Below are 16,525 nucleotides of genomic sequence, written 5' to 3'. Positions count from 1 at the left end.
AAAAATCGCCGAAATTGGACCATAGGTTTTTAAGACCCCATATATCGAACACGAGGACCTCGGTGCTTTTAACCTAATATTAGGGTGTCCACCTTTCAATGGACTTTATACAATATATATGACGTATTTATAATAAAATAAAGTTAAATAAATAAATTGCGAGAGTATAAAATGTTCGGTTACACCCGAACTTAGCCCTTCCTTACTTGTTATTTTATAAGTTTCATTCAATGTACCAGCGCGACCCAACAATATTTTCCAAGTGTAGTCGCTAGACCTTCTACTTCTTTTTAGATACTACACGGAATAATATTCAATGCTTCTCTTCTAAAGAAAATGGTCTAATTTTATAACTGGTTTTGAGTCCTTAACTCAATTAACATATTCCAAAATTATAACTAGAAGTTTTCTTCAAGATCCGGACCTATAGTATAGCTGGTAACTTAAGAACAATAACCGATCTCATATCCATTGATATGAATTGGTAATTTTTTATAGTAATTGGAAATGTTTCTTAAAATATTATTAACTAAACATTCTCATTCAATATGCGTGACAATCGGCAAGAAATTTGTATCAAAGGATTGTCGTTATTCTATCAGGAAGATCGGGTTGTCAACTTTGTTTAAATTTTTAATGATTTTAACTGTTTCACATGTTTTCTTTCTCTTTTTCCAAATATGTAGTAATTATTACTTCGGTAGCATAAAGTGTTGAAAGCCTTCAGCTATTGTTAGAACATTTCATCTTGGGTCTTCGATTGGTACTAATCTGCACTATTTTTGATATATAGTCACTTTGATATATTTCTGTAGTTCGAAAAATGTTTCTCGCTGAACTAAAATGATGATTTTCGAACTAAATAATGCTGATAATAATACAAAATTGGTTTCAAACTAAAGTTATTCTGGCGGTATTTAATTAGACACATTTTGTAGTACTATAGTGTTGAAGATATTGTTGTTAGGGGATATTGTTATTGTGCGGCAAATAACAAAATTGTCAAATTTATATATATATTTTTTTTAAATATTTTCTTAAGGATATCACTTTTCCTATCTTAACTTTAAACTTTTAACTAAACTTTACTTAATTTTAGCTTAACTTGTCTTAAAAATTTTGATTAAAAAAATGGCGGAATTTAAGAATATAACGGGGAAAGCTTACGGAAATAAATATATCACATCCTGTATTAATATTATTCAAACTTATGGGGTTAGCGGTAGTCAGAGACATGAAAAAATGAGAATTTTCAGTAATTTTTTTTTGCTATTAAATCATGTTATTTTACAAAAGTAATAATATGGCATTATTATACAATGTTTCGACTTAAAGTCACGAAAATGTGAAAAAAAATATAATTTCCAAAGTTATAGCTGTCTGTGTTGACGCAGGTTCAAAAAAAAAAGGTCCTTGCGGTGACAATCATAAGTCCTTGGAGATTCATCGAAAATCAATCGGATAAAAAAAAATAGTTTTATAAATAGATAATCCTGGGCCTGATCCGAAACTTAGCAAAATGGCGGCCTCACGAAATTTTGTTCTAGATTTTCGGGAAAATTGGTCTTAAAAAATCGAAATTTTGAAAAATATCCTTCGATCAGGCCTGAGTTTATTATGTATTCTAAAATCTGTATAAATTTCATTGAGAGAAAACCGCATTTAAAGTTTCACACGAGCGTTTTGGAGCGTCCGAGCGATCTTTGTTATTTGTCGAATAACTCGAAAAGTTATTATCGGATCAACTTAAAATTTTCAGAGAATATTTTTCTTATATAACACTTAACGAAAATGCAATTTTCAAAATTTTTGAAAATCCTGACTACCCCTAACCCCTTATATTAACTTAACATATTATTACTTAACTGAGCTGCTCCGCATCTAGAAATAATTATCTTATCGTACCTCATCTTATCCTATCTTTATATAACCTCATTTTTTTAAACTTAAAGAAACTTAAAATATTCTTAACGTAACTCGCCTTAACTTAAATTATTAGTTTTTCTGCGTATCTTTACTTAAGGAAACTTTACTTAACTTACCTTGACTTACCTTAACTTAACAAATTTTTTTCGACTTGTGATAATTTGCTTATCTTTACTTAAAGAAATTTTACATAACTTAACTAACGTTTACTTAACTTATATGATATGATCCGCGACTAGAAATAGTTAGCTTATTGGTTTAACTTTAGGAATCTTAACTCATCTGAATTTAACTTACCTTCACATAACTTCTTTGAACTGATCTGCGACTAGAAGTAATTAGCTTATCGACTTATTTTAACTTAAGGAAAATTATTAGGTCTACAACTTTGCCGTTTTCCAATAGATGTCTCTAGGGCCAAGCACTGGTCGATTAAATCGTTTTATATCGATCTTGGACATTTGTACCAACATTAACCCAACAAAATATTTGTAGAGAACTGTTTGCATCCCAAACTTATTCTCAACTGTCCAAATGTCACTTTTTGAGCCGAATTCTCAACATTTGCGGGAATGTCTCTAGGGTCAAGCACTGGTCTTCATCCTAGCTAGCGATTTACAAAAAAAAAAAACGGCGTAAGCAAAGTTGTAGACTTAATAACTTATCTGAACTTAACTTAACATGACTTACCTTAACTTAACTGATTTGATCTATGCATAATTTATCTTATTTTATACGCGAGCATATAATCTCGATCTTATCTTTATAGGATATATTGTATTACCTTCCTTCCTCTCCATTGATCAATTTTACTAAGTGTCCTTAATATTATTTTATTTTATTCTTTGTGCAATTGGACAGTTTCTTTAATTTATCTCAATTATTTACGCCAACTTTTCCACACACTCGGCATTTAATACTGATTGAAGTACATATAACTTCCATGAACTGTTTTCTCTGTTTGCTTATTCAACAAATCTGCTCATTTTCCATGACTAACTGTGTATTAAGCCAGTATATACTGCATGTAATGTGATGAGATGTGGTGCATGGTAAACAGATAAATGTGGCAAGCTATTCAAGTAAAATTTGCGTAAATAAAATCGCATGATAAATCTGCCAATAACAACAACTTAACGATAAACAATAATAACAACAAAGCGATGAAAATGAGCTTGTTTTATTATCCTTTCAATTAGTAATGTTGATTTGTGCACACTAAAACTATCAAATCAAACAATATTCATGCGTGATTTATCACGTTGTAGTAAATCAATGAATGAGTAAATGAGTGGAACGATGTAGGAGTGGGTGGGAGAGTGGATGAGAAGTGGATATCTGAGTGTGAGAGTGGCTGTATGTGGTAGAAGCAATTGTTTGCTGTAAGCACAATGACAAACCCAACAGCAAGTATCAACGTCATCATCATCAATTATCACTAAATCAGCAGTACAGTTATGTGGTTGTGGATGAGTTGTTGATGTTGATTTTGTGTTGTTGTTGTTTTTATGTGTCCTTGTTGTTGTTGTGTGTAGCTTTTGCACTTCTGGCTATGCTTACAATAATATTTTGCCCACCACCCACTAATTTAGCATCCTTTGGTGTCTTTGGTCCAGCTTGGTTCAAGCACTCTGCTTTTGATACTGTTTGCGTTACCCGATAATTGTCGGTAAATAACTGTACAATAAAATAAATACAATATAGAAAATTGCTGTGCGCAAATATTTTGACATACTCAAATATTAACAGTCACACAACAACAACAATAACAGCAGCATGGTGAGCCTTTTGTGCTGGAAGCTTTCACCCTTTCCACCTCCTACCCAACGGGGTCCTTCGCCGTGTTTAAATGTGCGCCACGCTTGAATAGCTTTTATGGTTGATGATTTCGTGCTGCCAGCTCACTCAGCACTCGAGTACTCGGGTACTCATTTCTGCTTTTTGCCTGCCTTTTTGCTTTGCTTTTGTTATTTTTGCTCTATTCCGAAATATCTCTAATATGACGGATTGCTGTGCGATGACAAATCGAAATAATAAATTGTGTGTGTGTGTGACTTCAACTGGCACGTTACGCATAGTTCATTTGCTTCAACGAACTCTCACACACTCTCACCATCGAGAAATTGTTAAACAAAATCCATTTTGACCCTTTTTGACACATAAAAGTGGCACATAAAGTGTGTACGGAAAATAAAAGTGTCCATTACTCAATCCAAAGCGCGGCTGACGCTATTGTGTATTTACGGAGTGGGAGCGCAATAGCAACAACAGCAACAACACTCTCTTTGTGGGGCTCCCAAACTGTTGTGGGTGCCTATTTATATTATTTGTCACATCTAGTATGAGTATGTTGTTGTTTTTGTTGTTGTACATGTCAACAACTGCCCATTCGTTGACGCTGATTTTTTTCCTTCTTCCTATTTTCTGCTATTTTATATGCCTTTTATTTATTTTTATTTTTATTTCTATTTTGTTTTTTTTTTTTCTTCTTCGTCAATCTCCTTTTCCTTGCTTTCAACCTAGCCTTCGCAGAAGAGGCATATCCATCATTGCCTCACAGCGCTTGAGGAGCCCGCACTGTCAAATGTGTAGCGTACGTGTCCATTTTTGTGTTGACAGCTTTGAAGCGCTTACTCAAACGCACACTCCGACTCACACTCATATACACTTCCTTGTAGAGTGGATAAATATGCGTACACCTAAAATGGCCACAAACCCAACACAATTTATTATAGCCTTAACCACATACTTCATAATCTGGGCGCAAAGTGTCCAGCAGCCATTTAATTCAAACGTGTTTTACCGCCCTTTCGGTGGACCCTTTACACACTTGCGAGCTTTAGCTGCGCATTTCACTTCAACAAAAAAACAAAAATAAATAAATAACAGTGAGCGAAGGCAGCTCAAAGCAAACTCATCAACACCACAAATATATCCTTAATATATTTCCTAAATCAACAGGAACAGGACATTCGTATGTTATTCGTACTGCACGTTAGGCAAACATGTTTTTAAGTCCACCCATTCACTTCAAGGGTACTCGATTTGAGCTTTCAGCAAGCTCGTTGCTCGTAATATGGTGGTCAGTTGTAGTTCTTAGATAAATAATCAGTATCTCTAAGTTGTTTTACTTTATTCGCCTTGTTTCTATTGTACTCAGTGGCTATTTTAGCGTTTAATTTGATAAAAAAAAATCCGTTGGTTCGAGGAATATAGCTTATTGATTCCCTATCAAACTTTCCGCAGATGGTTTTAGATTTTAGGCGACACTCTTGGTAAACGAAAGTGTCTATATTCACTAATTATTTCTCACTTCTCAAATATTTTCAAAAATTGCATAATATTCTTATGAGCTACATTATTGGGGACTATCTGGGGGGGTAGCCGAGATACAGACCCTAGCCCTTAGCCGGTATGGGATGTCTTCTTTGCCGACCGCTACTAACTTTGTTCCGTGGTATATTTCCCCAACTTTAGCTATTACGGCTTTATACAGCTGGACCGATCTTTCGTCCTCACAGGCTATTATTTTAATCTGGCGCTGCTACTAATGGGCATCTGTACATGACGGTACCGGACCTGGTTTGGTTAAAAATACGTCCGCACTACGTTTATCAGTGTGGCATGCACCCACTTCTATTGTTCTTGGTGATTAGAGCACTACCCTCATCCAGGATACCAATGATAATTCGATCTTTTAGTTAAGCCCCTTCAACAGACCTTTGCCATTTTACCGCTGTTGCTTGCGGTTCGAGTATAACATTTAAATAACACATTGGCACAGTTAATTGACTGCGAGAACTTCTTTTATGAGCTCCTCCATGGTTGGCGGTTGAAGATATACTCTTCTAAGTAGGTAGGCAGCACAACGCTTCCCCGCATACTTAGTTTTTTTTTGCGTCTTCGATCTTGAGCAAAGGATATTCTATGGCGAAAGCACTACCAGCAACCTCACTTCTGGTATCTCTCTCCGCCTTCTGCTTAGTAGCTTGATTTTGACTACTAGGCTTGGTTCCGGCTGTCGATGTTGTTGTTGGTTTCCAAGAGCTAGGTTTAGCTGCACCTCCATTACTTGCACTAGCCTTTGCCTCTAGACCAAGCTTCTGTCTTTGTATTTTCCGTTCTAGAGCTCGTCGTAAACGCTGCGGTCTTCACGGAACAACTTGTTCCTTCCATCTTTTTTGAAGGACGGCCGAAATCCTCTGGTGTTTTGTTTTCAGTGATAATTCGTACTGCTAATACGAAGTTTGCGTGCTTGCGCTGTGTGTGTCTCTGAGGTTGCTAAAAAGCTACTTAAGAGAAAGCATCGGTTGGGTATAAAATATCTCTTTGAATCACTCATAGTGTATGAACTACTTAAAGCCCAGACGCGATTTCTGTTTAATTGACCAATTTTACCAAAGCTTAACTCTCTTAAAGATTTTCTTGTTCGTTATTGGATTTTTGACAGATATTGGCTGAAATACCCTAATAATTATATTTTCTGGGCATTCATTACCACTTTTTATGCTTTGTTTTTAAGCCAACATCGCTGGACTCGTATTTCTAATATAGTATATAGGAATATAAAGTGAACTTTATATTTTGATTCTGTAATATTAGGTTGGCAAACATCTTCCCTCCTCCTTTTTGACTTTTGAATTTTGCGGATAAGTATTATGCGCTACAGAGCTCGTATCTGGCAATACTATACATCTTTGAAAGGTCCTGACATAACCTACAAAACGACGCTATGTATGATTAGTTTGAATATTGCGTTCAACAGTTATAGACGTGTAAACATGGATTTCACTAACTCCCAAATTCGCGCTATTTTAAAGATTTCCTTCGTTAAAGGCAAGTCCACTAGATAAACGTTCCGTGAGATTAATTGTGTTTTGTGGGATGGTACTCTATCACTTCGAACTGCGGAATGGTTTCGACGAAAAATGGATCACATACGACAATATCAAGCGAAAACGGTCGTGGTCGAAGGCCGGTGAATCGTCCCAAACAGTGGCTAAGCCGGAATTGACGGCCAGGAAGGTTTTGCTGTGTGTTTGGTGGGATTGGAAGGGATTCATCCACTATGATTCATCCCATATGGCCAGACGCTTAATTCTACCATCTACTGCGAACAACTGGACCGCTTGAAGCAGACGACGAACCAGAAGCGTCCAGAATTGGCCAACAGGAAGGGTGTAGTGTTCCATCAGGACAACGCCAGACCACACACTCGTCAGAAGCTATGGGAGCTCGGATTGGAGGTTTTATCGCATCCACCATATAGCCCGGATAGAGCGCCACCTGCTCCTTGGTGGTGTAAAGATGAACTCAAAAGAGGCTTGTGAAAAATGGCTGTCCGAGTTCTGCGCACATAAGAAGGGGGATGGCCTTATACGAGGGGGTATTATGAAGTTGACGTCTGGATAGAAACAGATTATCGAACGAAACGGCGCATATACATATATTTGAACTAAATCCCGATCACTATAACACTTTTTATAAAGCATTGAATGAAGAGCAAAAAAGCGGAAGGGAGATATTTGCCAACCTAATATTATGAATATTCAGGAAATCTTTAGTTCCTTAGTACATCCCTGTCTTTAGTATGCATGATAGCACCCTCTCTCTGAATCAATGCTTTTCTTACCCGATCTGTTGAAGTTCCCATGCACTTGTTTGTTCACGTCATTTGCCAACAGCGGCAGCCAAGTTGAAGTGTAGTGCCAACAAAAATAAACAACTTACAGCAAGATCTATATATATTTTTTTTATATACAGCAACCAAGTGGTTGGCTTATAGCACTGGCAAAGCATGCGATGCGAGTTGTTATCAAAAGGGGCGAAATCTATACAATTGCAACACACACATACACTGGCGTGTGTTTTTGTTGCCAATGTAGAGTAAATAAAATAGAATTAACAACCTTGTTAGTTGAGAAAACACGTACGTTAAATAATCTGGCAGGACTAAGGATAGCATAATGCTACCGCCCTCGTCGTTAGATTTTTGGGTGATTCTGCGCTCAAGTATGCTGTCATTGACGTGTCGATGTCGTGTTGATGAGTCGCTCTTGTCTCGTTACCACCAACATTTTTTTCTTTCTTGTTTTTGTTGTTGTTTATATTATATTACTGTAATGCAAACTGGCGAAATTTTTTCTCCATTTGTTTGCTCAATTTTTTGTTTTTTTCTATTTTTGTATTTATCCAAATGTCTGCTGCAGCCTCATGTAGACTTGCTGTGAACACTTCGTGTGTCTCTTTGTATGTGTATATATGTGTGTGTTGGTGTTGTTGTTGTGCTCTTGTGTGAATTGTAACAGTTTGTTTGCGCGTTTCGGTTTAGATTTTTCCGGTGCTTTCTTTCATTTCATTTCATACCGTTACTTTACTGTATTTCACATGAAGCAAGTATTTTATTTTCGCTAACAAACACACACATACGTACATATATATATATATATATATATATATATATATATATATATATATATACAGAGGTTATTTGCCATTTCGTTGCTGTTTTTGTCACCCACTCGAGCAGTAAAAGGCAGTCAGACACACACACACAGATACACAGAAGCGCTGCAAAAAGGATAACGGCCACACGTCTTTAGTTGTCGTGCACGATTATGACATTGAATATGCCAGAGAGGCAAGCTACCAATGACGAGTGTACACATACATACATACATACATACATACATGCAAAGAGAGCATTGGCTAAAGGACAAATATTTTAACAAGTGTCAAATACACACGCTACTTAAAAACACGTACGCGTCATTTCATTTCGATTTCCATGCCGGTAGTGGCAAGTGGGTGTGGGGAGTGAGGAGTGACGAGCGTGTGCTACATACTACTCGTGCTATAACGGTATAACCGAAAGTGTTGCCATTGTATTGCGCATATTTGCACATTTCAAAGAGTGTGTGGCATGCTTCAAAACCGTTATGTTGCATGTTTTTGGAATTTTTTACTTTATTTTTTTTTCCTTTTTTTGAATTTTTTTCATTTTTTTCCCTCTGCTTTCAAATTTTCTCTTCTTTACACTGATTTTCCTTTTCATCACACGCCATGTCGCCATCGTCCTTGTTGTTGGCAGCCTTTTTGGCAGTTGTTGACATTTTTATTGCTTTTAATTTACAGTTTAGTGCGTTACTTTTGCACTTTTTCTGGTTTAGGTCCATTATTTAGTTGCATTTTTTTCTTGTTTATTTTGGTTGCTTTTAATTTGGGTATTTGTTGTCAATTGCACCTTTTAAATGTATTTTACGCTTGTAAAATATTTGCCATGCTTAATTTAGCAAAAAAGGGTTCGTGCCACCGAGCGCAACAAGCGTTTATAATGGTGTTAATTCATTATCTCAAAAATACTTACTTTACTTTACTAAGTGGTAATCAGAGCTCTAAACAGATTCGGAACACTCCGACCTTGACACCTAATTCCTTACTGCATATTGACATGGTGACTGATGTCCATGGCATACTGGGTTTATGGAGGGAACACATCTCCCAACTGCGGAATGGCTGTCATGGCATAACACCAGGAGATGGGGAATCCGATTCCCCATTCGATGAGGATGGAACTGATGTTCTATTGCCCGACCATGGAAAAATTCGAATAGCAATTACACGCTTGAAGAACAACAAAGCGGTGGGTTCGATGGATTGTCGGCCGAGCTATTTAAATACGACGGCGAAGCACTGATAAGGTGCGTGCGTCGGCTTCTTTGCCGATTGGAACCTATGTGTGCTCTGCCCAACCCATAAAAAGAGAGATTCGTGAGAAAAGAACCGATACACCCAGTGTAAACTGACGCTGAGCAACACCAAAAGTTCCATTAGTATCCATAAGGCGATACTAGCCTTAAGTTCGCGGGCCGAATAGGGTTACATCGCGATTAGACCAGTTCGGGTCCCTGGAGCACAGCGGAATAACAGGAAATTGTAAGACTAATGAGCTTGTTAAGCTCGGTATGTCCGTCTGAGAATAAGTAGGAGTACCGTCTATCCTTTTGTGATTAACTACTGGACGACTGAGTTGTGCAAGAGCGGTGCAGTCACTAATAATCCTTCCACTTCTGCGGTCGAATTAAAAACTATATCGGACGCGCTAGCTGCTTTGAATTTGCTTTGAATAGAGGGTGAAATCATCCCAATAATTCCTCCCTGTATTCACGAGATCAAAATTTTTTCCAAAACGTAATTTCTTGACCATTGAAAAAGCGCATGTGTACGCGGATTTTAGAAAAGCAGAGAAAAATCAATATCCGCTCCACAGCAGCGTTTTATGCTAGTACACACCAGGGATCAAAGAACATTCGAAAACGTGGACTGCACCACTGCTATCGGCTCCGAAGGCGGAGAATTGATAACCATCATGTTTTGAAGTTCAAAAAGCGTGGTCCTCTTCGGTTACCTACTTTTGGAGTACTCGTGCATCGACTATATCGAGCTAAAAGAGAAATAAATAGCCCCTTTTGTACCAAATTTTCGTTTTTTTCCTAGTAGGCTAAGAAACCATCCAGCCACCAAAAAGGATCTGACCTGAGGGTCTTACTATGTGTGCCCTATGTTTTTGGGGTCGCTGAATCCGTATTCGAGGTCCATTTAACCTCATCAGAATAGGGTTTTGATATAACCCCAAAGAACCAATACGGCTACAGCTTTTGTAAAAATTCATCGGATTCGCTTGAATCTCGCTATCCGTGGATTTACGGCGTCGTTGATTACAAATCTGGTATCCATTTTTCAAAATTTAAAATGGCGTATCCTATACAGCCCACCCTTTTTTGATAAATTCATCGGATTTGCCTGAAACTCGCTACTCGGGAGTTTTCGGTGCCGTTAATTATGAATCCGATGTCCTTTTTTTAAATTCAAAATAACGGATCCAATATGGCGGACCTTTTTTGAAAAATTTATCCGATTTGCTTGAAACTCGTTATTCGAGGGTTTTCGGGGTCGCTGTATACGAATCCGATGTCGGCTTTTCAAAATACAAAATGACATAAGCCATTAAGCGGACGGCTTTTTTGAGAAATTCATCAAAATCGCACGAAATTCGATATTCGGGAGTTTTCAGGGCGCTCATTAGGAATCTGAAGCCGTTTTTCAAAATTCAAAATGGCTGATCTAATATGGCGGACCTTTTTTGAGAAATTCATCGGAATCGCTCGATATTTAGGGGTTTCCGTGATCTCTGGTTACGAATCCGGTGTCCGTTTTTGAAAATTCAAATGGCTTCGTAATCAGCGACCACGAAAACCCCCCGAATAAGGAATTTCAAACGATTCCGGTATATTTAAAAAAAAAGCTGCCCACCATATTGAATCAGTCATTTTGAATTTTTAAAAACGGACATCGGGTTCGTAATCCACAACGCCGAAAACCCCCAAATAGCGAGTTCCGTGCGATTTCGATGATATTATCAAAAAAGGGTCCGTTATATTGGATACGCCATTTTGAATTTTGAAAAACAGACATCGGATTCATAATCAGCGTCCCCGAAACCCCCCGATTAGCGAATTTCAAGCTTTCAAAAAAAAAGGGGTTTTGAAAAAACGGACATCGGATTCATAATCAGCGTCCCCAAAACCCCCCGATTAGCGAATTTTAAGCGATCCCAATGCATTTTTCAAAAAAGGGACCGTCATATTGGATACGCCCTTTTGAATTTTGAAAAAAAAAACGGACATCGGATTCATAATCAGCGTCCCCAAAACCCCCCGATTAGCGAATTTCAAGCGATTCCAATGAATTTTTCAAAAAAGGGTCCGCTAGTTAGGATCTGCCATTTCGAATTTTGAAAAACGGACACCGGATTCGTAATCAGCGACCCCGAAACCTTCCGATTAGCGAGTTTCAAGCGAATTTTTACAAAAGCTGTCCGACCATATTGGTTTTTTAGGGTTATGTCAGGCCTGATGAGGTTAGATGGACGTCGGATTCGAATTGAGTGACCTCAAACACTTTGGCAATGTATAACCCTACCACTAGAATAGGGTTTTGACATAACCCCAAAGAACCAATACGGCGGATAGCTTTTATAAAAATCGGGTTCGCTTGAATCTCGCTATCCGTGGATTTACGGCGTCGTTGATTACGAATCCGGTATCCATTTTTCAAAATTCAAAATGGCGGATCCTATACAGCCCACCCTTTTTTAATAAATGCATCGGATTCGTCTGAAACTCGCCATTCGGGGGTTCTCGGAGTCGTTAATTATGAAACCGATGTCCGTTTTTCAAAATTCAAAATGGGGGATCCAATATGACGGACCCTTTTTAGAAAAATTTATCGGATTTGCTTGAAACTCGTTACTCGGTGGGTTTTCGGGGTCGCTGTATACGAATCCGGTGTCGGCTTTTCAAAGTTCAAAATGGGGGATCCAATATGACGGACCTTTTTTGAAAAAATCATCGAAATCGCACGAAACTCGCTATTCGAGGGTTTTCGGTGCGCTGATTAGGAATTTGAGGCCGTTTTTCAAAATTCAAAATGGCTGATCTAATATGGCGGACCTTTTTTGAGAAATTCATCGGAATCGCTCGATATTCAGGGGTTTCTGTGATCGCTGGTTACGAATCCGGTGTCCATTTTTGAAAATTCAAATGGCTTCGTAATCAGCGACCCCGAAAACCCCCCGAATAAGGAATTTCAAACGATTCCGGTATATTTTTAAAAAAGCTGTCCACCATATTGAATCAGTCATTTTGAATTTTAAAAAACGGGCATCGGGCTCGTAATTCACGACCTCGAAAACCCCCAAATAGGCAATTCCGTGCGATTTCGATAATATTTTCAAAAAAGGGTCCTTCATATTGGATACGCCATTTTGAATTTTGAAAAACGGACACCGGATTCGTAATCAGCGTCCCCGAAACCCCCCGATTAGCGAATTTCACGCGATTCCAATGGATTTTTCAGAAAAGGGTCCACTATTTAGGATCCGCCATTTTGAATTTTGAAAAACGGATACCGGATTCGTAATCAGCGACCCCGAAACCCTCCGATTAGCGAGTTTCAAGCGATTCCGATGAATTTTTACTAAAGCTGTCCGCCATATTGGTTCTTTGGGGTTATATCAAAACCCTGATCTGATGGGGCTAAATGGACATCGGGCTCGAATTCCGTGACCTCAAAAACCTAAGCAATGTATAGTAAGACCCTCAGGTCAGATCCAATCTCTTTTTGTGTGGGTACTACACTGCCAATATCGACCTCCTTTCTGGCTAAATTATTAAAAATACGATGTCAGCGCCGTCTGGCGACTTTTTATTTGATTTATTTAATAAAAATAATTATTTAAACCTAATCACTGGTTTATAGTACGACAACAGACTACCTATGAATATACATATATACTTATATATCTTAGCTACAAAAATACAGTAAAATTAATTAATTTATTTATTTCTTTCAGCTATGCCGTTATCATTGGGCTCATTGAAATCCTGTCGCGGCGCTGCATGAAGATACGCGAGTGCATCGAAAGTCATCAAAGCGTGGTGCTCTCATTGCTGGCCACGCTCGGCTTCCTCACGCGTTTCATTGACGTCTGTCCACCAGGTGAGTCACAAGCGAGGGCGGCGAAGGCTGCTATAGATTTATGTACTCAAAACCAGTAGCTGAAATGTGGATTCGGTTATTGTGAAATACAAAACCAACCTTTATTGCCGTTAGAAACGTGATTGAAGCGCTGTCCGTGCCTTTATGACGGCTGTTAGTGCTTGTTAACATCCAAGGGCTAATACGTCGGACAAATTTACTTTGTAGGGTTTTATTATTGCTGCACTTTTATCAACCCACACTTTTAATTGTTGGTTTTTCTCCTTCTCTTTTCCTCCTTTTTCTCTTTCAAGGACCCACAGATGCGACGCGTTTCCTGAGCGCTGCCAAATCCACGGAACTTTTCGGTTCGGTCTCGATGCTCTACGCGTGCGTGCTGCCAATCGGTGAGTAACTAACTGCCACTGCAATAAAAACAAATCAATTACAAAAACAAGAAGTAGAGAAGTGAAATTCAAAAATTAATTGTTATTGCTATCTTAGAGTTGAGTTCTTTTACGCAGTACATTTCTCACTTGTCTGTGATTCATTATTCCGCTTTTCCTCTAGCATTCGGTGATTTATTGCAGTCTCTTTAGTGCGCACATCTTTCGCACACTCATTCGTCTAAGTACATTCTAATCGAGTGCAAAGTGCATTTAACAGTTGATTGGCTTTCTGTCAAAGATTTCTGTATTTGTCGGTGTGTGTATGTGCGAACGCGACGTGAGTTATGCGCGCAGGCGGAAATTAGTGATTTTAGTCTTTTATGTTTTTTTATTAGCGTCATATCCGGTTAGCGCAAATGCATCTTATGTACCTTGAAGACAACTCTTTCAATTGTTCTTTATTTATAGTTTTCTATTTGTATTCTTTTCTTTAAACAATTCATCCAATTTGCAGGTGAATGCATTCCGCCGCGCACAGTTTCTTTGGCGGCAGCCACTTTCAATCTACTGGTCTCCATGGCAGTGCTGGACTTGCCGACGTTCCAAGTAAGTTGTTGAAATTGTTAAATAGAAATATTATAATGTAAAAATATAATAAAATAATAGTGATAATTATTCCAATTCGGCCCCGGCCGAATTATGTCTTATTTTAATCAGATATTTTGTTCTTTGGCCGAGTTATCATTTTAAAAGATGAAACATTGTGAGTAATGATATAATATTGACCGATTTCCCATTTCATTGTATCAGATTATACCATATAAAGTGTAAATGAATTAGCTTGTATCAACCGTTTATACGATGATAAAATTTATTGATTTTCATCAGTCTGTTCATCTAGTTCTCTGCCCATTCATCCCCCGTACGTCTGTCAATCCATGCATTCGCTTGACCATTCGCCAGTCCGTGCATCTATCAGCGCACCCGCACGTCCTTCAATCCTGCCGTCTAACAATCCATCCGGTTCGTCAGTCTATCTATTCATCGTTCCGTATGTCCATCACTCCGCTAGTCTATCTAACAATCCATCCAAACTGGCATCCGTCCAACTATCTATCCACCCATCAGTCTGTATGTCCATCTTTCCGCTAGACCGTCCCACAATCCGTCCAACCTGGATTCCGTTTCATCTATCTATCCATCCGCCCGTCTGTCAATCCATCCATCCGTCCCTAGGCCCATCCTTTGGTTGGTCCATCGAACCTGTCTACGGTGCGTCTGTTTACCCACCCATTCGTCCTTATGTCCAACCTTCCGCTCGTCCGTCCAGGGATCTATCCAACCTGGCACGTGTTCGTTTGTCTATCCATCCATTCGCCCGTCTGTCCATTCTTCCATCCGTCTGTTCAACGATCTATCCAACCTGGTACCCGTCGATTTGCCCATCCATCCGTCCGTCTATCCAACCTGGCATGCGTTCGTTTGTCTATCCATCCGTCTGTCCATCCATTTGTCTGTCTGTCCATCCAGCCGGCCGTCTGTCCATCCTTTCACCCGTCTGTTCAATGATCTATCCAACCTGGTACCCGTCGATTTGCCCATCCATCCGTCCCTTTATTTCATCAATCCGTCCGTTTGTCTGTCTATCCATACATCTATCCGTCTGTCCATCCATCTATCTATCCATTCGTCCGTCCGTCTATCCATTCCATCCATATGTTTGTCCATTTGAGAAGTGAAATGTTAATTAAGCATAGAATTGCGATCGACGAGGAACTAAAATTCAAGATTTTCCAAAAAAAGAATTGTGATTTCCATCAATGGGTTGAAATGCTTCAGAAGACCCTCTCAAACCCCTTGTTTATTTTAATTTTTATTCCTTTTTTTGCAAGCTCTAACAATTAAATCAATACCAATTTATAGAAGTATATCAATTAAGTTGGGCTTCCCCCCTCCTACTCTTCTCGACCAAATGAAGCGCACGCAAATGAACAAACCGAGGCAGTCAACCAACCAACCGACCATCCCAACTATTGACAAAGTTCCACAAACAAACAAAGAAAGAGTCTATTGAACGCAGTGAAAAAAAATTGTTCGAAAGCATTGACTCGCTTCTTTGCTTTGCACTCGGAAAGTTTTTCAAACGTAAAATCGCTACAAAATTAAAATACCTCGACGCTGGGGAAGCAGCAAAGCAATAAAAGCAAATATTAAATTTAAAATAAAAACACACATGAAAGGCACGAAAGTGAATGCAAAGTTGAGCCAGCAACAGACAGACACACACAGAAAAGTGTGTCACCCACGCAGCACCACCACCATCATCACCGTTAGGTCTCAGGTCTCCACACTGGCACTCAGTGGCCGTCCGTCGAGGCAATAACTTAAACGAATTGAATTTGCGAAAAAGTTTCAAGAGCCGCTCGGTGTCTGTGGCCAATTGAATGCCACAGGTCCGTTGTTTTGTTTCGAACGGCAGCACCAGCACCAGCGTGCCGACGCCGCCGACAACCGAATTGAAGTTGCAATTTCCGGTAAATGCAAAACTTTGCCAAACACATTTGGTTTAAAACAAATAAAGAAACACCGATAACTTTCAATAACGTTGTTGTGAAGCCACCAACACCAACACCAACAACGACACCAATGTAAATGTTCGGCGGCTAACGAGA

At 38.8% G+C, this 16,525-nt stretch overlaps 1 protein-coding gene and 1 long non-coding RNA gene across 5 annotated transcripts in view; one reads left to right on the top strand and one right to left on the bottom strand.

Moving 5' to 3' along the window:
* LOC105216404 (calponin homology domain-containing protein DDB_G0272472) overlaps window positions 1-16,525 on the top strand; it is a 103,231-nt gene that overhangs the window by 73,201 nt on the left and 13,505 nt on the right. For all 3 annotated transcript variants that reach the window (XM_054228133.1, XM_054228132.1, XM_054228134.1), the window contains exons 7-9: window positions 13,340-13,485; window positions 13,779-13,871; window positions 14,368-14,459. In XM_054228133.1, coding sequence (XP_054084108.1) covers window positions 13,340-13,485; window positions 13,779-13,871; window positions 14,368-14,459 — 331 coding nt within the window. The remainder of the gene's footprint in view (window positions 1-13,339; window positions 13,486-13,778; window positions 13,872-14,367; window positions 14,460-16,525) is intronic.
* LOC114804463 (uncharacterized) overlaps window positions 13,373-16,525 on the bottom strand; it is a 119,222-nt gene continuing 116,069 nt past the window's right edge. The window contains exons 4-5 of one of the 2 annotated variants that reach the window (XR_003752656.2): window positions 13,585-13,889; window positions 13,373-13,512 (exon numbers count right to left, since the gene is read on the bottom strand). This is a non-coding gene — a long non-coding RNA (uncharacterized LOC114804463). Of the gene's footprint in view, window positions 13,516-13,584; window positions 13,890-16,525 lie in introns of both variants that reach the window. The other variant, XR_003752657.2, reaches the window with a different exon arrangement.

This window comes from Zeugodacus cucurbitae, chromosome 3 (assembly GCF_028554725.1).
Source record: "Zeugodacus cucurbitae isolate PBARC_wt_2022May chromosome 3, idZeuCucr1.2, whole genome shotgun sequence".
NCBI lineage: Eukaryota > Metazoa > Arthropoda > Insecta > Diptera > Tephritidae > Zeugodacus > Zeugodacus cucurbitae.
The sequence above is the reverse complement of the archived record's forward strand: the minus strand, read 5'-3'. Positions and strand labels throughout refer to the sequence as shown.